Below are 25,971 nucleotides of genomic sequence, written 5' to 3'. Positions count from 1 at the left end.
AAGTTTAAAAACAATGTTCAAACATGCTATGAGTGCAACAAAAGAAACCGATATAGAACAGAGTTCTTTTTGATGTCTTCCAGTACTTCAGAGATTGTCAAAATGAGGTAGCTAAAAGTTGAGTCCCTTAATACACTGAGTCTCCTGCACAGGCGGATGCTCAGTGTCTCCTCGGATCAAGCTGCAGATTCATATGCAATGTTTGGATGAATGAAACATGAAACAGCTAAGACAGACAAAACACGGAAACATTGATCTGTGAAAACACACACCTTTGTTGAGAAAATGTGATCGTGAAAGTGATGCAAAGAGCTGGTGGGCCCACCATTTTCTGTTAGAGAAAGAGAGATCTCAATCCTTTGTGGAAGAGAGAAGATATCTGGCTGGCCATCCTGAGAGCAGTTCACAGGATGTTGTTTCTGGCTGTCATTGGTCAGAGGAAAGCTTTTTTTAGTGCATCATACAGGACAATGTTGCATATATCTTTACAAGAGAAACCCTCCACCACAGTAGCATTTAACTTTTGAAAAGAAAAAGTACATTCAAAAACTTGAAGCTAATGAAAACAATTTAAGATCAGTTACAAATATAAAATGCTTGCAGGACAGTTGGAGGCTATCTAATAGCACATAATGCCACATAAAGGCACGTTTACTGCACTAGAAAAAATGTCGCTTAGAAAGGACCCCAGGAACAGTTGATAAAAGAGGCAAATACATAAGATACTGTTTAAAAGTGGAAAGCATAACAAATGAGGGAACTAAAAACAAAACAGAGCATAAACACATGCAAGTTGAATATAAAATACCAGGAAGTCCTGCTAGAGAGACTGTGATGAACAGATTTCTAAGACATAAAAACTAGTCATATCATTTTATTTAAACACATCAGAAGCAGAAAGCCTGCCAGGACGTGGGCTGGATGAAAAGAATATCAAGGTGTAAAGGAGGACTCCAGAAGATAAGGTGACTGCAGAAATTTTGCACTGCTTTTAAACCAGAGGTGGTCAGAGGGATTCCCCACACTGGAGACATTCTTTATAGGACATAAGTTCTAAAAATCATCTCAAATGTAAGTGTGCGCAAAAGAGTTTTTAGAACAAATTGATAAATATGAACTGTAAAAAATAATCATAACCAGAAGCAGTTCATTTAAGAGTCATTAAAAAAACTCAACTCTGATACACTTCAACCACTAAATATATGGGCTTTCAATGCATCTGGGACAGGGCTGTCAAGAGATTTTCACTTTTGCTCTATTCTTTTACACTTTATGGGACTTCTCATATTTGTCATAATGTTCCTCATTTCTACATCCTGTGTAGAAAATCACCCATCTACAGAGCAATATAGGAGGTACTCAGTAGAACTATGCAGTCCCAGAACTTTAAAAAGCTTTGGCCTTTCTGGAATGGGATCCAGATCAAGAGCCATCCTGATTTTTTGATTCAAGCACCTTTTGTTTTAATAGTTGATGTAATAGAGAATTTAAAATACTGACATTGGGCTGAAGCATGCTCATTAATCCAAATTATGCTTTTTCAGAACTTCATCTTTTAAGACTTTTTAAGAATGCTTTATGCCGTAATGGAAAAGATTTCAAAACCTGTCGTGGTTTAACCCCAGTCAGCAACTCAGCACCACGCAGCTGCTTCCCCCTCCCCCCTCCCAGTGGGGTGAGGAGGAGGAAAGGAAAAAGAAAAGCAAAACTCGTGGGTTGAGATAAGAACAGTTTAATAACTAAAGTAAAATATAATACTAACAATAGTAATAATGAAATATAATAATAATAGTAATGAAAAGGAATACAACAAAAAAAGGAAGGGGGGGGAAGAAAAAAAAAATAGTGATGCACAATGCAGTTGCTCACCACCCGCTGACCGATGCCCAGTTAGTTCCTGAGCCACGCTCCGCGCCTCCTGGCCAACTCCCCCTGTTTATATACTGGGCATGACGTTCTATGGTATGGAATACCCCTTTGGCTAGTTCAGGTCAGCTGCCCTGGCTATGCTCCCTCCCAGCTTCTTGCACACCTGCTTGCTGGCAGAGCATGGGAAACTGAAAAGTCCTTGGCTTAAGATAAGCGCTACTTAGCAACAACTAAAACATCAGAGTGTTATCAACATCATTCTCACACTAAATCCAAAACACAGCACTGTATCAGCTACTAAAAAGAAAGTTAACTCTGTCCCAGCCAAAACCAGGACAAAACCGTAACATTTACTGACAGTGTACTGAAAGAAAAAAGGTGGTTTTTTGCACAAGAGAAATAAATAAAAACATCTCTGTTAAAAAAGTATTCCTGCTGTGAGATATTGTTTAAAAAAGGGAGAAAAAACAAAGTATGCTCCTTTAACATGTAGTTTTTTCAATACTTTTCATTTTTGTGTTACGATAAACCAGAAGATGTTTGGTTCATATCTACAAGAGTTTTAATAGGAGCATAATTTAATGTCTGTCTGCTTTATTCTAAAATACTCTTCCCTAAAGATTTAGTTCATATTACAAAATGACTGAAGAGCAGCTATTTTCCATGCCATAATTTTTCTCCTTAGTTGATATAAGCTTGCACTGTACATACGAAAACAATTAGTAGGGAAACTCCAACAGGCAAAGAATTCCTCAGTCCCATGGGATAGATTTCTGTATCTCTTAGCCAGCTGTGCAGCTTGTATAAAATGTCTACCGACTGACACTGCAAAATCAGAATGAAAGGAAACCTCCTACCAGAAAAGTTTCAGGAAGTGTGTGTGTATGAATAATGTGGATTATTGTACATTTTCAAGTATTAGGAAAATATTATTTTTGCCATGATATAAATTGGAAAGCTGAAGCACAGAGGAAGCATGCACAAAAAGTCATTTTTATGCACAGTCCTAAGAGAATTGTCCTGAACTTCTAGAAACATGTAATTCTTTCCCAAAACTAACAAATTTGGAACAAATTCTGCAACTTTGAAGCTGTTAAAGAAAATGTAAAAAGACTTTTTTTTTTTTAAAATTTACAGGTTAATTTCTATAAAAAGGGGTAAATAAATCATTTACATTTTTCAAAGGCTGTTTCCAGATCATATGCTTCATTAAGTCCAAGACTGGGTTCCAGCTATCAAGAGGTGTAATTTATCTTTGCATTGGTATTTTTATTACCGTTTGAGATCTGATTATCCACTAGCTACTTTGTTGCTACTTTGTGCTTAAATGGTATCTGCAAATTTTATTTACTCCGCCTGTCCCTAACTTAAGGTAGTGTGCAAATATTATTACTTCCATTTGGCAGAGGAGCAAGAGGTCAGAGAAGTTACCTGACTTACCAAAAGTTAACTAGCACAGAAGTGTCCAGTCATGATAAAAAGTCAATTTGCAGAACATATTTTTTATTTGTTAGTGCTTTTCAGGTTTGGATGTCTAATCTGAGAAGTGCCTTGTAGGCTTCTTCAGGGAACCCAGCTATCCACCTTCTGTAAGCCCACTAAACCAGAGGCAAACTACTTAAAATTTCTGATCCTCAAGTTCCTACTATCAAAAAATAATTTGAAAAAATTTTGTCATTCTTTTATCTCCAAATGTGTTCTTATTAAAACAGTAATAAAATATTTATAATCTTGAGTCAGCTAGATTCAGTAAATGAAACATTTCTACAAACAGTTCAAAAAAAGCTGAATACAAAATTCCTACCAAAAATATAAAATCCAAAAATAATAATATTTCAACCCTTCCTAACTGCGTAGTTTTTGGACTGTTTTTCTAATTTTGCTCCTTTCTACTGCTAGTATTTTCTTTTCCCATTGACTTAATTTGAAACTGGATGTGATCGGTGCCCCATGGATATGGACCTAAGGGCCTTTGTACTTTGTTGAGATGAATTTGTGTGAGATTTGCCATAGGCTGTTGGCCAGCCTGACTCCATGAGTCTGATGATAGCAAGGTCATATGACCAAGAGTCAGAAGATGCACACCTCACACTCAGGGGCTGATGGGAGGAAAGCAGGCAGGTGGTGACGGTTGCTACCCAGGAAGCCCATTGCTGTGTTGCAGACCTCTGCTGTGCCAGGGATGCAGCTGGGTAGTTTGATGGTATTAGTTTTAGTAGCCCTAGAGGCATCCAAAAGGCAGTCATTTGCGTTATCTAGCAGCCCGTGTTACCACAGCCTGGCCACGTGATGTAGCCTAGCCATGGGAAGCCTTCAGCATTAAAGCTCCATGTTGGTCATTGTGGGTCACTGGGTTAGACTTTGGCATAACAAAATCTAAAAGCAGGCCAAGTATTAGAGCATCATAATAGAAGTATATTGACTTGCTTTTACGTATTGTCCTTCAAAGGGGAAACAATTTGTTTAAAGGTCATTAATCAGTAGACAATAACAGCTTCTGGTATTCTTCTGCAGAGGTTTGTGACCTTGCAGGTTGGGTATCATCAGCCTCACATAGAATGGAAGTCCATAGCATCAAAGCTGAAAGTGCCTTTCTGCTAAGGCATTATCCATTCTTCTTCTCCATGTGCAATTCTGTGTGCTAAAGAAATTATTAACAATGACAAATGACGTCTGGTAGGGTCTGGTAATTCCTTGCTTTTCACTTCCTGAAGTAAATTTCCTATTTTTTTCACCTACTAGAATAGCCAGACGAAAATAAATTCTTTCTGGTACAAACTTCACTCCGAAAAACATTATTTGGGGGTAACTGGCTTTTTTGATATTCTAAGGATTAACCATTTTGAGTAATATTAGGTAATTTGGTTTGACTTCTAAAGAGACTACCCCCATCTATGCCATGAGTAGTTTTGAAGAAAGAGGAATATTTTTAAGCTTCTTGTTCTAATAATATTAAAAATGTTTCTTTCTACCTGAAGAACATAAAATTATTTCAAACAAACTGCTTTGTTGCCCCAAGATTACCAGGAAAAGCTAGTGTGTTCAGTTTCAAGGCTTTCCCTCTATTTTGTAGCTACAGTCAAATACTAATCAAACCATAAGCTTTTAGTGATGACAGAACACTGCAGAATAAATGGAATGTGGGGATCTCTTCAGAGAGGCAAGATTGATAGCACATAAAAGTTCATATGCTTTAGGATGATGGACTGTTTCCCAGTTGTTTCTTATCTGCTGAAGTTTTCTTCCTTTGATTGTTAGTCATCTTGTTTGGTTGATTGCTCCTACAAGCAAGCTCGAAAGCTCAGCTATTATATTTCTTACTGTGCCTAAGAGTCAGATCTTAAATCTCATAAATCCTTTAGACTCCTGTCCTCTTTTGTGGTCTGTCTTTCCCTCTGCTTTTCCTTTTCTCACAGCTAAAGCATCCCTCAACATCTTCACAGCATCTTCTTGTTGAAGTGATGAGCATATCTAGATTTGTCTGGGTTTGTGATCAAAATCTGTGATGTCTTTAGAACTATTTCTGAACTAAATATCCATAAAATCACAAATGTGTGGCAGAATTCTGCTAAACCCATAGTCTTACGTCTTGCGTGGCCAGAGTATTGTCATTCCATGCTCTACCTGGAGTGGAAGGATTAAATCTTGGCTCTCACAGTAATACTTAAGAACATGACTTCAGTTATCAAATGTGTATGATGAATTATTCTATTCATTACAGTAAATTAAACATACGCTGAAATCGTGCTGTTTAACAAGTAAAGCATTTCAAGCTAGATTTTTAACTCAACCCTTCTTCAAACATGACAGTGCAAAAATTATGTGAGACCTCCAAAACGAGATCACTGAGTTTAATACATGATGGCAGTTCATGAGTTTACATTTGAGAAAATACACTCTTATGCTATGACATGTGAGACTGGCCTGTGAAGCCTGATGTCTAAACTGCATTTATGCAATTACACAAGCTTTTCTCATTTTTGTTGTTCTTGTCCTTGTGTATTAGGAAATAATTGGTTCTTCATGTGTTACATCATAATTGTAAAGAAGTAGGAATATGACTGAATTTGCAATTTCTGCATGGACCGTAATGTCATTTGAAGGCTACAGTTAAGTAGAGTTTAATGGCATAAGGCAATTTTTTTGCCCAAGAGGAAAGTGTTTAATAAGGTCATGAGAGTGACATGAATCCCAGATGTGGCACAGTTTTATTACATTTGTCAGAGGAAGCAAACATGCAATTAGAATGTGATTACAGGTTATTTTAAAGGTTATGTTACTGGTTTTGAATCCACTGCATGGAGAAGTTATATTGTGTAACAGTAGTGAGGAGATTAAGAGCAATGGCTAATTCAAATATGTTTTTGTTTAACCCAAGCTGATTTCACATCTTCCAGGGCTGACCTACAGTCCGTGTTTAGCTGAGTCTTCCATATACAAAACAAAACATTTTCTGAAGCCAAGAAAATATTCTTTAAGAATGATTGGTAACCAGGGACACTTGCAAGTTTTAGGAAGCCCCAAATCTTTCACCTGAGCAATTTTATTATATTATACGGGACTTCTTTGGGAATAATGGTGTGGAGAACTAAGTCCTTGTGGAGTGTGACAGCAAAATTAAAAAGTCAAGAGTATCTTTCCAGTGACAGATTTCTTGTTTTGTCACTCATCAGGGAAGTATGCCCTGCTAATAGCATCAACAAGCATCATTATAACTGTTTCCCTAGCCATCCAGACTAATTTGTGAAAGCTTTTTAAAAATGTGATTCAGTTAAATATTTATATAGATTTCCATAGATTCCTTATGAAGTGAAACTTTTCTATAAGCATTTATAATTTTTAGGTTTTTTAAATTAATTTTTATAGTAAGTCTTTTTAGAAGGTATCAGCCAATAAAACTATAAAAGGCTTCTCCTGTCAGTTGTTGAGTATAACTGCAAATCTATTGCCTGCTGTACAGAAAAATGGAAATAAATGTTTATGATGAGAAATAACTAATTATGGCTGAGGTGATGTTTGTATAATACAGTTATAATTGTGATGTGAATATTGCTAGGCTCAAAAAAGCTTGCTACACACTATGACCAGGCAAATGAAAAACAATTAACTTATAATGTGTTGCATTGCATAGAATGTGTTGCATTAGCAGACTAAATAATGAACATGAATAACCAGTTTCTCTATGCTTTGATTTAGATCACGTACCTGCCAACTTCTGCAAAACTTAGCAAGTTAAATACAATATATTCTGGCTAGTCTTGTGCCACAAAAATTGACCAATTCAGTTGGTATGTTTGGAATGAATTATAGCCTCTTGAAATTATGAAAGTCTTATAGTAATGCCAATGGGACACATTGGCATCCTGTGTGTTTTGATTTGCTAGAAAACAGCTTGGGTGTTAACTACATGCTCAAGGATTTTTCTTATTTGACCATGATGAAGCAGAGAGGACTTCTGCAGACAGCCCCATACAAAGGTGGTTTGCTGAAGCTCAACATAAGGAACCAAACTTTTCCAATAGTATTAGAAGGGTGATCTCTGTAGGCTGTCTCAACAATTAGTGGGAACAGAGACTCTTCTCCATACCTTTCCCAGGAAGATATTCAGACCCTGTCCTCTTTGATTATTAGTGGATCCTAGGAGACTTGCTGACTTAGTTAGGGAATGTCGTAGGTAGCTAAATACAGGTCTCAATGAATATCTTTTTAAGAAAAGGAAAAGAAACTTAAAAGGTATGACTTGGGAACTGCTGATTCCCAGATCAGCTTTCTTTCTGCTAATAATTACTTCTACTTTTTTATATGTAGCTTTACTGTAAGAGTCTGCGCAGACTTTGAAGGTCAAAGTATTTCGGATGAGATAGGTAAGAAATGTTTTATATTCCTATAATTTACTCTGGCCCACTCAATTTCAGATGTATTTTTTTCTTACACCTTGAAAGACGATAGGAGTGAGATCCTCCTAAGGCAAGAAAATACAGTTAAAAAGATATATATATGTAACACAAAGCTTGTATTATTCACTTGAAGGATTATTGATTCAGTTTAAGCCATTTTCCAAATAAAACCAAGAATGTACCCTGTTGGAGAATGTTCTGTTTTGAAAAAAAAATTTAAAAAAAAATTGAAGAGACAGAAGTGCTATACATGCATGATCTGTAAATGAAATTAGAAGGCTTAAATTACATGTATTCCGTACTTTGGATCAAAAACTAGTGTGCTGCTAAACAGACAGGCACTTAAAGCATGGATTGGTTTTGCTTGGAAGACTTTGTTAGAGTCATTAACTATAATACATAATGAAGTGTTTACTATTTTTTGTTTCCATGTTAAATACATAAATATTTTATTTCCTTGTATCCTTTAGTGCTGAAAGGTGAATTGCAATTAGATTCATTGAAACAGAAAGGAGCTGTTAAGAGGACTCTCTTCTTTGATTACCATCAGTCACATCATTACTTCTCCATTGTGATAGAAAGACAGAAACAACTCCATTGCCAGGACTTTCTTGTTTATCTCAGAGTAAGTTGTTTAAAATATTTTGGACTGTCATCATCATTTAGGTAGTATCAGGGATTTAAAGATAATAATAAAAAAAGGAGCCACTGGAAAAGGAAGAACAATTTCCGTTGTTCTTAGATCCCAAAATTACATGTGAGAAATGTGGGATAAGAAAGGCCTCATCTGGGTGTCCAGAACATTCTTCTTCCTGGGCAAAATTTCCTATGTAAATCTTTGGCTCATCTTTTGTCAATGTAAGTATAAAAGAAAGACTTGCTTTAAAGAGTGTACAGTTCCTCTGTGTACACATACATTCATTTCGTGCTCTTCTGGAAATTCTGATTAAATACTGCATCTCCTGATACAAAAATGCAAGATTGCTCTCCCTATAGTATTCACAGTGGGATAATCAACTAAACATGTTAAATGTCATGCCAATTCAGTTTCAACAGATATTTTAAAGGAGTGTCACCAGCAATATTGGCCTAAAATGTATATATTTTAAAAAATATTTTTAAGATATTTCAAAATGTTTTTAGAAAAATTAAAACTGTGGAACTGAAGTTGTGAAGGAGAAAGGGTCGTCAGTTACTCACTTGCAGCTGGAATTACCTCAAGCAATTGAAGCAGATTCCAAGGCTGGTCCTAGAAATGCAGTGGGAGGTGAAATGGAGAAGTCTCAAGCAGTATGTAAGGAAGTATCTAGGCAATAAAGGTGGTGGAGTTTTACCATTGCTAATCCATATAAATTCTTGGTTATGGAACAAACCAACGATATTACCTCCACAAATCCACACATGCCCTACCTCCATTCTGAAAGGAAGGTGGGCAGTAGCTGATAGGAGTTGGTTCTGTGTGTCTCTTTTAAACAGCTTCATTTTAGGCTAATGCTTTGAAAAAATTCTGAGTCTACTCAGCTCAGCTAGCTGCTTCCAGATGTGGGGCTGTGGAGGCAATGTGTTCTGGGCATTCCAGTTACTGGTGAGTCACTTCACTTTCCTAATGACATTGCATACAGCCAGAATTTGGCCAGCAGCTGTCAAAGAACCATATCTTTACCTTCAATAAAGACTAAGTCTGGATCTGTTGCCATACCATGCTAATCTGAAATAATTATATTAAACCATTGGGTTTTATTATGTGATTGTCACTCACAGGATGAAACAGAATTTAGAGATAAATTATCTCCCATCAATATAAACTTGAATTATAGTTTGGATGAATCCAATTCTGAAGATAGCTTGACTGTGAAGCCAATACTGAACTATTACCAGAAAAGCTCAGTAACAGAACAGGTATGAATTTTGCATGCCACATTTTCTGTATATAAACGTGAAAGCATTTACAAATACTGTGTGTGTCATCTTCCTTAAAACAGAATATCATGCCCAGAAATTACACAACAAGGATTTAATTAATTCAAAATGTAAATTGAATGTAAATATAGAACCAGGCAAGCCTTTAAAGCATTTCCAAAACTTTGTTGTGTTCATAGTTTTGATTGCATTCTAGAATAAGTAAGCCAAGTTAGTGTGGGAAAGGGCCTGAAAGATGATACTGTTCCGCTAAGGACACAGTTGACAGTCTAAATAGTCTCCAGCTACTTATATGGAAAGGAACTTATAGAAAGGAGAAAGAGATTAATTCACTAGGGCAGTGCTAGTGATATTTAAGACATTTAGGTTAGTGATATTTAATGAAGTGATTTGGACTTTGAAGCATGTACTAACTGTATTGTAATTTTTTTATTTTGCAACAATACAGGCTTACATTCTGGTTGACTGCGGGGAGGACAACTTGTGCATTCCTGACTTGCAGCTTTCTGCTATGCCGTAAGTTAAATAAAATAAATGATGCTGTATATAACAAAATCCAGACACTTCTAACTGCTTAACAGAATGAAATATGTAGAACACAGTTCTGTTGTTTGCTGTAGCTATTCATTCTTACCTGATTTCCAGATTTTAATTTGCGCATCCATTTCATCTAGAAAACCAGGAAATGGAGAAATATACACTTCAAAATGTATCTTTGACAGACACATTCATGATGTTTAATGGTTATCATAGAAAATATAATTTGCAAGTGTTTGTTAGGAGTGATTGTAGTTCTCTGAATGCCAAGAGATAATACAAATTGTTGTTCAAAGGAGATTTTAAATTTGTTTATTTCAATGTGCCAGTGGCTTTGAACTTGGGACACAATTCTCCTGAACTCAGTATACAGTGAAGTAAATGAATCTCAGAATAAAAGAATTTCAAAACATGGCAACAGTTCCTCCTATGGAGAGAGAAATGTGCCGAGCAGGACAAGTGGGGAAGCTCTGACAGTTATCTGACTCTGTGCCATCAAAATCAGTACGTAGCTGAGAAAGGAAAGGGCACAGTGCCATTGCAGGTCTCAGGAGATCTTCTGTCATTGTTCGTTTTACAACGGGCCTGGGGGGAAAACTGGAATCCCACCAACTTTGTGCCCTTCAGAAAACAATGCTGATGGGACCCCTGTGGCGAGTAATTCCTCCACTAGATACTTCTTTCTGGTTAGAAAGTAGTCAGGCTCTGAAATTTTGTACCAGTAACTGGTATTTTCTGGTAAAAAGTTCTGTGGTAGTCCACTTTGATTGTCCATGGTGGTGTTTTCTCTTGACCTCTTTCCTACCCAGGTGCTGGCATACTTTTCCGTAGGGTTATTTTTTATGGAAAATGTTTTATTCTGTATTCACAGAATATTTTCTAGAACAGATGCTATGAGAGCAAAACGTCCTTCTGCCTTATTCATAAGTAAATTGTAATTGTGCATGTTTTAACTCCTGACAAGTAGTATGTTCTATATAGAGATAAAGATCAGCTAATAATTGGAGAAGAAAACTGTGTCATGCTCATAATAAATCCAAGAAATGACGGGGAAGGAGCCTATGAAGCTGAGCTACATATAAAGATTCCACCTGAAGCAGATTACACTGGGGTTGAACGCAACAACAAGGTAAATGAAAATCAAAATGTTAGTGATAATAAAGCAGAAGAACTGAGAGCAAGGTTAACCTACATAGGCTATACCAGCTGAAAGCAGCAAGTAGAGAGGTGCTTCTTAGGAAGGGAGATTCCATCAACACTCAGCTATCCTTGCTCACACAGTCCAGGCTAAAGATTAGCCATGTCACCAGAAGATAGGAAGGACAGGACCATTCTGTTCAGAGCCAGCTCAGATCCAGCTCCTTGCTATTAACTTAGTTGTAATACCACACAAATACTGTCACATTTCTCCTAGGGATAGAGGTATTCACATCATTCAGATTTTGAACCAGTAAAACCTACCAGTAGCAGGAGTGATAGTGCAGAATCCCCGGAGTGCTTCCAACCTTGGATCCCGTGGTACCAGCTCTCAGTCAGAGTTAATGAGCCCTCCTGAAGCCCAGACACTTGAACACCACTATCTTATGCTCCCAGCACACCAGTGTTTTACAGTTTTTAAGGGTATCCCAGTCTCTGATATCCTGAATAGTTGAACATTAACTGCAGAATAAACTTGACAAAGTTGATTTCCTTTGTAGTCAATTATTTTATCTTATGGATAGGCCAAAAAAGCAGTTATAATGTAAAATGTGCCAGTGTTCACAGAAGGACTAATGTTGACTGAAGTCCTGCTGAGCTGTACTGAACATACAGTGTTTCCTTTTTGGGTCTGTTTGTTTTTTAAGAGCAAAGACGAAACACTATCCTGCAAACAAGCAGAGTGTTCATGTTTTCTCTGTTGGACAGCAGTTGTGAATCGCCTCGTCTGCACATAAATCTCCCAAGCTGTTGCAACATGAGCTTGTTTTTTTCTGTCAGTGCCGGGAATGTTCAGAAGGGCCTCAAGGGTGAGAGTGGGAGAAAGCAAGTTAATTTCCTCTCTAAAGGCAAATTTTTTTAAGGAAGCTGAAAGTAACTTACAAGGTATTTCCTTGTTCTCCTTCTGTCGGTGTCTTTATTAATGGGCTTTTAACCCAGTTTGAAAAAAATGACAAGAATTAATGATGTCACTGAAGATGAGAATATGGAAATTCTCTGCAACGTCACTTCTCAGAAGCATATCTTTCTACACAAAACAAATAAGTAAAGACACCAGCCTCTTTCTATTGTCTGTTTATTTTGTTCTCTTAGCATAGCCTCTGTTTTTTCGGACTGTGATCTACAAAACCTAAGTTCTCTTTAATATACTACACATGGTTATATTTTTCCTTTATTGCTCTTTAAGAATCTTTGGCTGTTCTTTTGGCCATTACCAAGGATGTCAGGAGAGGCACTTATTCCAAAACCAACAGCACGTATTAGCATGTATCTATCATTTGGACTGGACAGAAATCACTCAGGGCTTTTCATTATTTTAGGGAAAATTGAATTTTGTAGTGCCAGCAGGGTAGACTCATGGGAAAAGGAAGGAAAAAAGAGGTGGGAGATTCTGATGCTTTGGAAGAATAAGGAGAAGCTAGAATTGGTTGGGAAAGAGTGTTAATGTTCTTTTTCTTTTGAAAACAAATTTTTAAAAGCCAAGGAAACGTAATGCAACTTTTTAATTTTCTTCAGATTTTGTGGAAGATAAAATACATTTTTGACAAATCCAATTCTGAATCCTTCTGGATTTATAGAAAAATTGCCTTCATTTTGCCCGCATTTATTTAGTTCACTACAACACATAATTTATTTCATATTCTCTTACTTTTCATACTTATTCCATTCAAAGAGATGTCATTATGTTCTTTCTGAGAAGGATCAAAACATTAGTCCTACTATCTACATCATTCTTAGTGTCTTCCCTTCTGCATTTCAAGGACAGTTTTCACAAGGATTACATATGGTACTGAAAGCAAGTTTATTCTTTCTATTGTTTTTAAACTGTAAATGTATATTTTTTTAAAACTGTGGTCTTCATGATGTTATGGTTCCATTAAATAAACTAAAAAATTCACTTCTAAGTGCATTTGGAAAAGAAATTGATATTGTAATTTTCTTCAAAAAGACAAAGCTAACATTTTCTGGCATTTAACTGTGGGTGGAGGTTGGCTCTTGTATGTGTTCAGTTGCTTTTCTGTACTGCCATATGTCACCTAAAACTGCTGTGAACATGACAAAGAATATACAATCTTTGTAATGTAAAAAGACAATTTAGAATGGACAAACACATTTTTAAACTCAGGCGTTCTTTTATATCCTTCCTGTTCTGTTCTCTCATTTAATTCATTCTGTCTAAATGTACAAATTAAGTAATTTGACCACTCACTCAAAACAAGAATTAGCAGGTTTTTTCAGTTTTTTCCCCAGAGTGATCAGAGGTTCATGTGTTACCAGGATGACTGAATTCTTAGGGGTCATAGTATAAATTATTATAAATTAAAGAGAGACTCAATTAATTCAACCTATAGGGCTTTAAAAAAATACGGCAATTTGAACTGCTTGACAAGAGCACAGAAGAAATTATCACGATGGTATGCAGTGAACACTGAGGTATACGGAAAAAAGGTCTCTCGGTCTGTTGGTACTTTGAGGCATGGACCATAGATGAAAATTAACATTTTGCTGTCAGTTGCAGTAGAGCCAGGATTTCACTTCTTATTTTTGTCTTTGTGCTGCACCCTGCCAGTGGGGCATCTGTGACTGCTCCTGAAATGTTCTTAATTTAATACAGAGTAATTTCAGCAGACAGGTGGATTTGTGGTAGAGCCTGTTGCGATCATGCTCTGCATCTAAGGATTTCATTGCCTCTTCGATGTATCAGTGTTTACAGTCCTCTGTAGCTGTTTTTGTCCAAACTGCAGAATTCCTTGTGTTAAGGCTGAGATAATATTCACCTCAGAGCCAGCAAAACAGGTGGACTGAGAGCAGAATAAATGAAATGTAATGAGCTGAATAAATCACTTGATACACTTCTGATGGAACTGAAAAATCTTTCGAATCAAATCATTCTATTACGCTGCCATCATTTCAAAGTAACTATACTCATAGAGGATATTAGGCTACTTTATTATGGGGCTACTCTGGATTTAGTCTGTCTAATAGAGAAAAAAATTTATCCCTTAAGTGCTTCCTGTCCAACCTGACTTTTTTGGAACAATTTATTGGGTTATTCTATATCATTTGATTACACTCGGAAAGTGTTAAAGTCAACAACTTAACTGAAAATTCACTTGCCTTCTACCTCTTCCCTTCAGCTTTATGGAATAAAATGTTTGACCTGCCTCAGTTGTCATGATCTTGTTATCTCAAGCCTGATTCTGTAGCATATTGTACATAGACTGTGCAACTGTATCAAAAGAGTAGCATTTTGCAGAGATGTACCTGATCACATGCAAGTGGAGAGCCCAGTGAATGTGTGTGATCTTAAAGTTTGAGGTCAAGGATGTGATTTTGAAGTTTCATTGATTCTTGCACATACCGATACTTCCTTCAGTCAAAAGCTGATTAATGAAATACAATGACTTACAATGAAATCAAATGTGTTATTCCTTAGTTGTATTGTGGAAACACTTAGAAGGTCCAGAGACCAGGTAAATGAGTAAATTACCACAGCTTTACGAGTTACTGGAAATCCATTGGCTTGTAATAACTGTCCACATGCATTAGGTGTGGAGTTACTGGAATTAGCTGCAATGAAAAAAATATAACCACGTTATATTACCTCACATTTCCATGGCCAGCAGTAGATCCAGAGACAGTATGTACTTGCGGTATGGTACATTCTTAGACTACAATAGCATGATTGTGTGTTTGAACCCCAAGCCATTGCCTGAATACTGTGCGCTAATCCTTTGCCCAGTGAGAGTTCCCCATATTGAACAGTTCAATCCTGCCTTAGTAGCAATGGCTGGAACTCAGATTCTCATGGAATAATTAATAGAAGTAAATCAGGCAAATACAAAGCCCTAATAGGTATTTGTTTCACACCAAAAACATTATGTATTTTGGCATAACTGTCTCTGCTCAGGCTGGAAACTGCAGAGTTATTGCAGATCACAACCAGATTTCTATTGCAATGGATAAACTCTGAGCCATTATCCCCATGCCTGTCTGAACTAAAGCATGACACTCTCTTAAAATAGGAAAAACACCTGAAACCTTCTTGTCTTACCTGAAAATTCTTACAATAAGTACATGGTGGCTGGCTAGATGAGATGTGATTTGAGCCTTGTGAGGACAAACACTAGTTCTTCATATATCAGCTAGATGAGAAGCTAGATTGTGGCACCTGGTACCTAATCCATCCACTTTTCTTCAGAAAATAAAATTGCAAGGTGTTGATCAAGGAAAGAGAGGAGGTGTTTTACTCTGCAGCCTGTTGTGCTTAACTATTCTGGCATCAATTAGTAATTCATCACTAAGACCACCAGCAAGAGTTTCAAGTTTGTAGGCTGCCCGGATTACTTGAAGCATCCAATCATTTTCTAGTTAAAATGCACCCTGGGAGCACATGTGTTAATTGTTGGGGTTTTGCTTTTGCTCAAGACTGCCAAAAAGACCATGTGTTGCTATAAAAATATAAATTGCTACCAGTGGCAGGTAGAAGGTTTTTTTGGCAAAACCTTCCATCTGGCTGAGTTACATGTGAACTCAAAGATACTGACAATACTAGGTGTGTAAGTCTCTGCTCTTGCTTGCTTCCTGCCTGGTTTTAATTTTCCTGGTTTGTACTTAGCCATCTCAAATAGGTGATCAGTGAAAAAACAAAAAGGCGGTAAATCTCAGAATTGAAGAAATTCTACCACAGATGACCCTTTGTCATATCTTTATGCTGCACAAATTAGCTTTTCTGATGCTGGTTATATAAATTCTGTGCCATTAATCATTTTCAGTCTAAGAGCATAGTCTCCAAATTGCAGAAAACCTACTCACAAAACTCCTCTATTCGCTCAGCCTTTGAGGGACAAAAAATGTGTGGTAAGGGCTGATTTACCCTGTGCTGGTCTATGATACAGCATTAATAAAGAAACTGCCAAATATCAAATGTAGATTAATATTTATTTTCTAACATTTAGACCTCAATTTCAAACCCCCCTCAAAACAAAATCAAAACTATAAACCCACACATCAAGATAAAATGAACAGTTTTCCAGACAAGTTTGGTTTCAACTGTGTTAACACCCTCTGTTCTCCCACGTGTTGCTTCCCGCCTCTAATTAACTAACTGGAAAGAGTGTAAAAATCCCCCACTCCCAACCCTAGAGAGGCTTGGAAAGGCTATTAGTGCACTGGACATGCTGTGTAACAAACTTTGTTTCCTCATAGCAAATTGTAAAAGTGTCAGTATACAATGAGGTGTGTACTGAGGGCATGCTTCACATGGGCTCCTTTTAGGACATGCCCTATCTTTTCTTTTAATCTCAGGAAATGATAAGCTCAGCATGTCCATGCTGGCTTTTACAGATAGGAATGAATTGGTAGTCAGTGGTCTGGAGATTTCCCAGGTCTTTTTATATAAAGAGCATGACCTTGCACGTATTGCTTATTTTGTAAGAATCACAAATGAGAACAAAGGTAGTGGGAGAGCCTTATTGCAACAACTAGCTGCATCCTCCTTTTACAAAGCTGGTTTACTTCTACACATATATGGAAGTATTTTTTTTTAATTGAATATGCCAGAGAAGAAAACAGAAAAAAAAAAACCATTTTGTTGCTTTGTCTTACTCTGTATCTCCTAACTTCCGCTATTCTATAGCTGTTCCTCCTTTTATACAGTCTAGGTTTTCTACAGATGATAACAACTAGTGATAAAGACTAAAGGGTTAAAAAAAACCCAAAACGTAGGATACACTTTACATTAAGAGCTTTAGAGGGAAATTATATGAGTGTATCCTCAAAGTTGTCGAACAAAACTGCCTGAGAAATGTTAGATACAAACTGGACTTTGAATGAATAGTTGCTGGAAAAACAGTTAAATTTTACTGATTGCTATAAACAACGAAAACCTTAATTTCTGATAATGTGAAAATCTATCTCCTTTGTTGCTAAATCATAAACACAGGTAACAGTTTATGTTTTTACAGAAGCATTTAATGTTCTAAGTACTTTACCACAGGTTGGAAAATAAAGTTCTAGACTTGGTCCATAATAAGGTTCTGCCAATGCCAGAAATTCACTACAGAGACTTCTAGTGATGGATAATACAACTATTGCAATTAATGTGAGGCCTATTCTCCTCACCAGTTTTGCCTACTCTTTTTTTCTCTGTTGAGTCATTATGGCTATAGGAATGATTCACAACAACAAAGCAGTATGTTAAAACTAGAAATAGAGTGATCTCATCATGGCTTTTAAGGTACTGGGAAACTTCCCTGTTTGTTTTTCCCTGGCATCAGTTTTCCCCCGTTGTCTGACAATAACCAATTAAATGTTTTGATAGTGCACTGAGCAGGTGTCTGAAATCAAAAGAAATGTCACAGTCAAAAAGGCATCACTTTCACAACTGGATACATTTCACTGTGATCTCTGACCTCCGTATTTATGGTGTCTTTTTGTTACAGGCACTGCGTGTATTAAGCTGTGATTACAAGATGGAAAATGAAACTAGAATGGTGGTTTGTGATCTTGGGAACCCCATGGTGGCTGGCGCAAACGTAAGGGAAAACCAGATGCATTTACTGATTTTTATCTAATTGAATTTTAAAGGGGAGCAAATGGAAATCTATTCAGTTAGCAGAATGTGTCCCAATAAGCAGCATGTAAACTAAATTATTCATTTGGACAGGAAATTGTTGGTGTAATAACAGGCAGAACTGTGCTTCTGAAAAACTAACAATTTGTTCTAAAAGATTAATCATACTAGAGCCTGTGTTTTATTTCACTTACTGTAAAGAAAATGAGAATGACTCAGTTTAAGCCACAGAAGTAGCACTAGTATAATGAGAAGAGAATCCCAATTCGTAATGTGATCTGTTTATTTCTCCCTTTTCATATTCTTTCTACTTAAGGTATGTATAGTAAATGACAGCTTCTTTAGCCTGATTCTCATCTTGAGTGCATAAGAGTTGTCTTACCAGTTTATATCATAATTTATATCCATGAAGATATGGTTGGAATCAAGTTTTCCTTCAAGTTATTAATGTCATTCTAAACATTTTCCAAAGACAGCTATTCATAAATCATACTATACATTAGATGGAACATTGGTAGCCTTGTTTTTAGACAAAAGTGGAACTGAATAATGACTGACGATGGACAGCAGATAAAGATTAAACATAGGTTTGGAGATAAAAAAAGTGCTACCCATTCCACAGTTGTTATCACTTGTCCCTGTTTCATGACAAAACAATTCAGGGCAATCCCAGAAGTGTTGAACCCAGGAATGTTCGGCTGTGGATGCCCTTGCAGAGGAATTCTAGCACTGCTCATAAATTCATAAATGCTATGAATATTTAAGTAAAAACAAATAATCCAAGCTTTTATAACTAGGTAAAAAGCTATCCTAATAAAAATGAAGCAGTCAACAGAATGAACATATATGAGGAATAAACAACAGCTTTTAATTGAAAACTACCACTGTTTGCATTTCATATGGGACCTGGGGCTTTGCAAAGAAACCAAAGCAAATCTCCTTAGTATTTTTGAAATCCCTAAGTTAAGGTTTGTCCTATGGAAGACCAGTATTTCACTCTTCAGACTAGAGGGGTGTTTTCCTGGCCTCTTATGATCTTGAAGCAGTTCCTGTCTGACCCTCGATAAAAGAACAAAATGGGTCATATAATAGGAGACTGGGACTAGAATAAGCTTGTTTGGATCATAGGATTAGTCTCAGATCAGTCGTAGAGCTTTTGAAAGTGAATGTGAGACCAGGTGTCTCATGCGGTCATCTGCTTTCATGGTCATGAGCAGTCCCAGAGAGACTCTTTAGGACTACAAGAAGCTGAAAACCATTGAAAAATGAACTGCAGTTGATGGACCTACTGGGAGCAGGAACCTGCCTGGTGAGGATCCTTCTCTGTAGAACTACTGTGAAGTAGAAGTCTGAAGGGGGTACTATAAACATTTTCTGGGAAGGACATAGAAAAGAGAGCTAAGAGGTTTTGTAGTTTTTGGTTTAGTCTACTAAATGAAACTCCTAAAAAGTAAGAGTAATTGAAAACATTTCTGAGGAATGGAGTTTTCATAATGCGATGATGGGAGGCAATGATAGGCCGAAGCACTAGATAAATCCCAAGTCAAGGCAGATAATTTCTTGTACCAGAAAACCAGCAAATTTAGATGTCTGCTTAGTGGTTTCCTGGTTAGTCTCATGGCAGAAGCAAATTCTCAAGATACAGACGTAAGTGGACAAGAATCTTGTGGATGATTGGGATGCGGGGCGGGGGTGGGGCCGGGGGGGGGAGGGAAGGAGAGCATAAAAACCCATGGGTTTGGAAGAGAAAAGGAAGACTAAACACAAGAGACACTAACATTGTATACCAAGCTAGGAGCAAATCTTTGTGGTTTGCATATTGTCATAAACGTAAGCAATGGAAAGGTCTGAGTGTGGAGATATTAGACTACAGGCCCTCACACTCCTCCCTTTGAATCCAAAGCCCAGTTTCCACATCATCTTTGACCCAAAATGCTAGCAGTGTGAAGACTTCAGGAATGTTCTTTGGTGGCCACTAAAGCAGTACTACTCTCACCTGTCTCCTTATGAATTCTCACAGCATAACTAATCCTGTTTTTCTTCAGAATCAGCTCTAGGGCTGCCATAAATGCACTGTTACCAAATATTCCTAAGCAAAATACTTCATAAAGAGAGACTTAGAAGTAGCAGAATAAAACAGCAGGGTTCATAACATGTCTAAGGATATTCTGACTTATAACAAAAGAATCCAGCCCTTGAAAATTAAGGCATATGAAGATAGAGCATTACAAAGCCAGATGGCAAAATGTTTGATTATAGTGAGTGAAAGCTTAAAGCCTGACTTTATCTTTGAAACCAGCTCTCTTGGAAGCTTAGTAAAGGTGAAAGGACTCGAGCTTTTTCAGTCCAAATGTATTTATGATGGCAAATGTACTTCCAAAAGCAAAATACCAGCCCTTTGTACAAATTGCATAAATCATGAAAGGTTGCTCTGATCCATTTCCAATTTTGCAAAACAATTCTGCTTTGGCAAGAGATCAGTTATTCTCAAAATATTCAGTCAGAAAGGGACTCATTGTGGAAGTTGTGAGGGAGTGGGAAGGGAGGGTTAGGTCAAAATCAAACATTCCTAAAACTCTTAACTATTGAGTCACTGTAATGACTTTTCAGCACTCTGAAATCCTAGAATTCTTGAACTCTTTAAGATCAGCTTTTGACTATGAGGGTTATGTCAGGATTTTGTGATATAACCCATGGGATATTACTGCAGCAGGCTACAGAGTTGTCTGATGCTTCACATCTTCAAAATGTGTTATTGTCATCAAAATTGGTATATCTCTGACTTTTTGAAAATCTGTGACCTTAAAATCATTTACTGGCCACAAAAATTACTTAACCTTTTCAGTAATATCTTTGTGGTTAAAAAAAGATGAAAAGGTAGAAAAGAAGATAAAAAGAAATGGGAAGGAAAATCACAATACCATGTGGCCCAGAATGCAAACTAGATGTCTGTGATACCATCTCACTGGCAAAGAGTGCTCAAAGTACTTATTTATGACACTGAAATGGATCAGACTGATGAGGTTCCTAATGCCTGTTCAGTGGCCTTAGCAAGTGAGGTGTCGTTTTTATTATAAATTCTGGTAGAACAATTTGGGAGTTAATAGAAATTAATAGAAATAAGGTTAGGAGACTGGGAGGCTTGGAAGATCTTGCCTATTTCTTGCTAGGTACCAAACTGATTCTTCAAGAGCACAGAGGTTTTATCTTTCATATGCACTGTAAGACACTTCAAAAAAAGCTAGCCCTTTGTCTCCCAGCATACTCCTAGATCATGTCAAACATAATAACAGATTAAAACTTATCAGTAATAGCAGAAATGTCACGTATTTCAAAGATACATGATGTTACTAACATGGAAAATAAAGCAATTTTAATGAAACTAACTTCACTTGGAAAATTTTAAATAAAATTAAACTGTTCTGATAAAATGAATGTCCTACTAAAATAAGGAGGTTGAGTGATTGCTAAGTTACAAGCTCAAGCAAATTCAACTCCTGTGGCCTCAGTGGGTTTTCAGCAAGGGCATGTGAGCATCTTTGCCCCATTATTAGTAGCAGTGTCAAGGGCTACTTGACATTAACAAAGTCGTATGACCATACAAAGGCAACATCTGCAGCTTATTAGACTCATACAGTAGGAGTGTGTTTCAGTATTAAATAAGAGATTAAGCCTCGGGAGTATAATAGATCATCAAAACCACAGTTCATGACTGCTCTATCTGAGGAAAATTTTATCTTTGGTTCATCAAATCTTTTTTCTGCTATAAGTGGAAAAAAATTTATATAGACTAATTAGTAAAAACAGTAAGAGAAATGCTGAATTGAATATTTGGAAATTTTTGTCTCAGAGATTAAAAAAATCGTTATATTTTTAAAGGTGAATGAAATATCAATACAGTTGTTAAAATCATTTCCGAAAGGTGGTCTTAAAATAGCTGACATCTCTCTTCCAAGTCAGCTATTCAGCTTCTGTTTAATTTAATGAGCATTATCTTTTCATCTTAGATTTTGGATGAAAAACTAAATATGAGCCAGCAATGTGTGCTTGCAGCCCAGAAAGCCAGTCGCATCCTAGGCTGCATCAAAAGAAGTGTGGCCAGCAGGTCAAGGGAGGTGATTCTCCCCCTTTACTCTGCTCTCCTGAGACCCCACCTGGAGTCCTGTGTTCAGCTCTGGGGCCCCCAGCATAAGAAAGATATGGACCTGCTCGAGCGGGTCCAGAGGAGGGCCACAAAGATGATCAGGGGGCTGGAGCACCTCCCCTGTGAGCACAGGCTGAGAGAGTTGGGGTTGTTCAGCCTGGAGAAGAAGGCTCTGGGGGACCTTATAGCAGCCTTCCAGTACTTAAACGGGACCTACAGGAAAGATGGGGAGGGACTCTTTATCAGGGAGTGTAGTGATAGGATGAGGAGTAACGGTTTTAGACTGAAAGAGGGTAGATTTAGATTAGATATTAGGAAGAAATTCTTTACTGTGAGGGTGGTGAGGCACTGGAACAGGTTGCCCAGAGAGGTTGTGGATGCCCCCTCCCTGGAAGTGTCCAAGGCCAGGTTGGATGGGACTTTGAGCAACCGGGTCTAGTGGAAGGTGTCCCTGCCCATGGCAGGGGGGTTTGAACTAGACGATCTTTAAGGTCCCTTCCAACCCAGACCATTCTATGATTCTATGATTTTACTTCCAAAAAGAGAGATTAGCTGTAACTATGACATTAAAATGGTCAGAATTCAAAGATTTGAACTTGACATTTCTTTTATGATGACAATATTGCTTTCAGCATAGGACAACTGAAAGAAGTAATTGAAACATGTTAGCTAAGTCTTGTTCTGGAGATGGGTTAAGATTCAGCGATGCACAACTGCAAGGGAGGAAAGAAGGAGAACTGCATGAAAATTTTAAAAAAATAATGCTTGGGGAAAAGGAATTGCTTAAACATCTGAAATGACACCCACAGAGGAAAATGTCTCCTCTTCAGTGATGTTGAATCTAGGTCCCAAACATAAAACTCTACATTGTTGTGTCCTGTCCTGTTGCCGACAATGCTAACCCAAGTGTGTTAAGGAAAGTATGCCAAGCAGACACCTCTTTTTCTTTTTTTTTCCCACCCCTTGTAATCTAGTCAGATATTGGCAGAGATGAAGGAATGATGTCCTCATTTCCTAATGCCTTTTGATGAATTTCTCAGGAAGATTGTTTCTCCACATGGAGAATATGGCTATATGTAGCCATCCTTTTCAAAAAAATGAAAGCACAGTGTGCAAGTTACCTGGCAGGAAATTCTGCCATCAGGCGATAGGGGAGGTAGAGGGGAGTGAGAAGTTGTACAAGATTACAGGCTGTAGGCTTTGCTGTCAGTCTCAATGCAAAATTCACATTTCAAAAATTACCAGATTTAAAACACGTGCAGTTGAAATGAGGCAATTACAAACATTAATTTAAACATTGCAGTACAATTTTATTAATTTAACATGGAGGGTAGATGGCATCTTCCCCTGCTCCCCTGCCCCCTACATACTGGGGCTGTAAATATGTCCAACAAGAGGGTTACGGAGATCCCACCATATGCTATTGTATACTCCTTTAGTTAGCCCTGCAATTCCATTCTCTCGTGTGAATTAACTTGTCTGCTTTACTCCATGCCCTTCTTGCAAAGCAAATGGAAATTATCAGAGGGAGGAAGTAAGGTCTGCATAAACACAAGGGAGCACCAGTGGAAGCCCTTATCTCCTTCAGTTTTGGGAACTGTGTGTTTTACCCTGCAAATATAACTTTGAAGTTGTATTCCTCTTAGCTGAACTGCAATGAAAAAACTCAAACCAAATCAAACTAAAACATCAACCTGCTGCTAATTTAGCCTCTAGAAGAAAAACAGGTGATCAGTCAGCCCCGCAACACCTGAAGCATGCAGCTCATGTCACGGTTATAGAGACAACGGGAGGAGTAGGAAGACCTGGACAAAGGCATGCATGGATGGAGGCAGGGATGAGAGGTGCCAGACAGCTATTATTTTCTTTTGGCTTGGCAAAGTAAAGCAAAGACTGTCTGGATGAAGAAGGGCTCACTGCTGTGTTCTTGGGAGTATGCTTCTGTGTTCCTCTTGATCTTTCCTCTGTCCAGCCAAGTTTTCCATCTGGTGACATACGCAGGCAGGATGGTATTTTTTCCTGAAAACAACTAGATGATATTATTTCATACTAATTTTAAAAAGCAACAGTATCCTATACAAGTCTGTGAAATGCAATGTTGAACAGTACTGCTTTCTTGATATGGAGAGATCAACCATTTTTAGTAACCTGTTGTTTTGTTTCTTTCTCAGTTCTCTACAGGCATTCGATTTTCTGTTCAGCATTTTGAAAATGCAGATTTCAGCATCAATTTTGAGCTGCAAATAAAAAGGTTAGATGTTTTATCAAGAGTATGGTTATTTAAATTCTGAATTCCTATTGATATCTGAAGTTTAAAATATAAGAAGATCACTCTAACTCTTCAGTGTCAGTAGTTGTTTCATGGGCTTTCCTATGGTAGCTTTCTTGAGGAGGATTTGTGGAGTTGGAGCCTTGTTAGCTTTTAGCAAAATCAGTCTTAGAGTTATTCTGAGGATTTGATTTTGTTAAAATTCAGGTTAACTGATTTTGGTCAGTGATCCAAGGATCTTCTGCAGATTTGCCAAATTTGCACTTCATTTTCCACTTCAGAGTTAATGAACAGTGATCACTTTGTAACAACGTTCTATATTTAAAAACTTATCATGCTCTGAAAAAAAAAAGACATGCCACTTCTTCACGACAATTTAGAAAACAGAAGGAGAGCAGTTAAAATCTGCTCAACAGATTTACTGGGATGAAGAGAGAAAACTGTTTCAGTTTGATGCAGGTGAACCTTTGTCCTTTTTCCATTAGTTTCCTCCACATTTGTGGGGCTGAAGTATTACTGCTGGAGAACGTTCTGTTTTATGCTGAGCAGTACTTCCTCCACAGGAACAAAAAAGCACAGGACGACCTGGATTAGGATAACAGCAAGAACAAACCTGGGACTTTTTCAGTAGATGGCAGGGCTTCCGCTCCATCTGTCCTCATCAAATACACGCTGGAGTACCTGATGGGGCCCTCCCTGCCCCACACACACAGACTTAATTGCTAATGTCTGGCCTTTAATGAGGGCCTTGATCATGTTCACTATGGTAAATAACTGAGACATTTAAAATTGTTTAAGTCATGTTTCCATAATGTAACCCTTGAAGGAAAGGACATGCAGAAACTCGGGAAGGGCACAGCAACGCCGCGGAAGACAATGAGGTGCCTGGTCGGGCCTCAGCCCTCTCCCAGGGGTCTGGCTGGCAAGCTGGAGACCATGCAGACCTGGGCATGGGCTCCTCCAGAGAGAGATAAAAGATACAACGTCTAGCTTGTAGGTCCCCTGTCCATACCACTGTTCACTGTCAGGTCATTAATGCAAGCAATACAGTTTTAAATGGGTATCAGAGGTGCTCGTCACTACCCGTTTCATGCTGTGAAATTGGGGAGGTTCAGAGCTTTTTGGGTAGCTAGATCTTTCTAGGTAATGAGACTTGAGGATAGGTCACTTCCATAGAACAAGTGACAAGGCTTTACTGAGGAATAAGTCTGAACTTCAGGAGATGGCAACATCTCATGCTTCCTCCATGACTGTGACTCACTAAAATGTAAAGGAGGAAATCTGTTGGGCTACCAAAAAGGACAGTTTCCACAAACTGGTATCAAAATGCTGAAAAGCACCCAGCTGCTTTAAAAAAAAAAAAAAAAAAGTAAAACTTCTTGCATAGGGAATGTACCCTACAGATAAAACTCACTGCTTTCTACATTAATTCTCAAGCAGGACTACAGTTTGTGCATTTCTATGTCCTTAGAGAACAGGTAAAACAATCTTAAAAGAAAAAGGAAACAGAAATCCATAAGGCAGAAGGAGGAAATTACCTAAATGGAAGGAAAGGGAAGCAGAG

General features: G+C 37.6%; 1 protein-coding gene across 1 annotated transcript in view; it reads left to right on the top strand.

The window, feature by feature from the left end:
- The window catches only part of ITGA8 (integrin subunit alpha 8), a 119,090-nt gene that overhangs the window by 47,934 nt on the left and 45,185 nt on the right, over positions 1-25,971 (top strand). Inside the window, exons 16-22 of the mRNA XM_050891991.1 lie at positions 7,678-7,733; positions 8,237-8,391; positions 9,528-9,665; positions 10,135-10,202; positions 11,205-11,352; positions 17,864-17,956; positions 24,310-24,389. Coding sequence (XP_050747948.1) covers positions 7,678-7,733; positions 8,237-8,391; positions 9,528-9,665; positions 10,135-10,202; positions 11,205-11,352; positions 17,864-17,956; positions 24,310-24,389 — 738 coding nt within the window. The remainder of the gene's footprint in view (positions 1-7,677; positions 7,734-8,236; positions 8,392-9,527; positions 9,666-10,134; positions 10,203-11,204; positions 11,353-17,863; positions 17,957-24,309; positions 24,390-25,971) is intronic.

Source organism: Gymnogyps californianus, chromosome 2 (assembly GCF_018139145.2).
Source record: "Gymnogyps californianus isolate 813 chromosome 2, ASM1813914v2, whole genome shotgun sequence".
NCBI classification, from domain to species: domain Eukaryota; kingdom Metazoa; phylum Chordata; class Aves; order Accipitriformes; family Cathartidae; genus Gymnogyps; species Gymnogyps californianus.
Note: the sequence above shows the minus strand (reverse complement) of the source record. Positions and strands in the feature narration are given on the sequence as shown.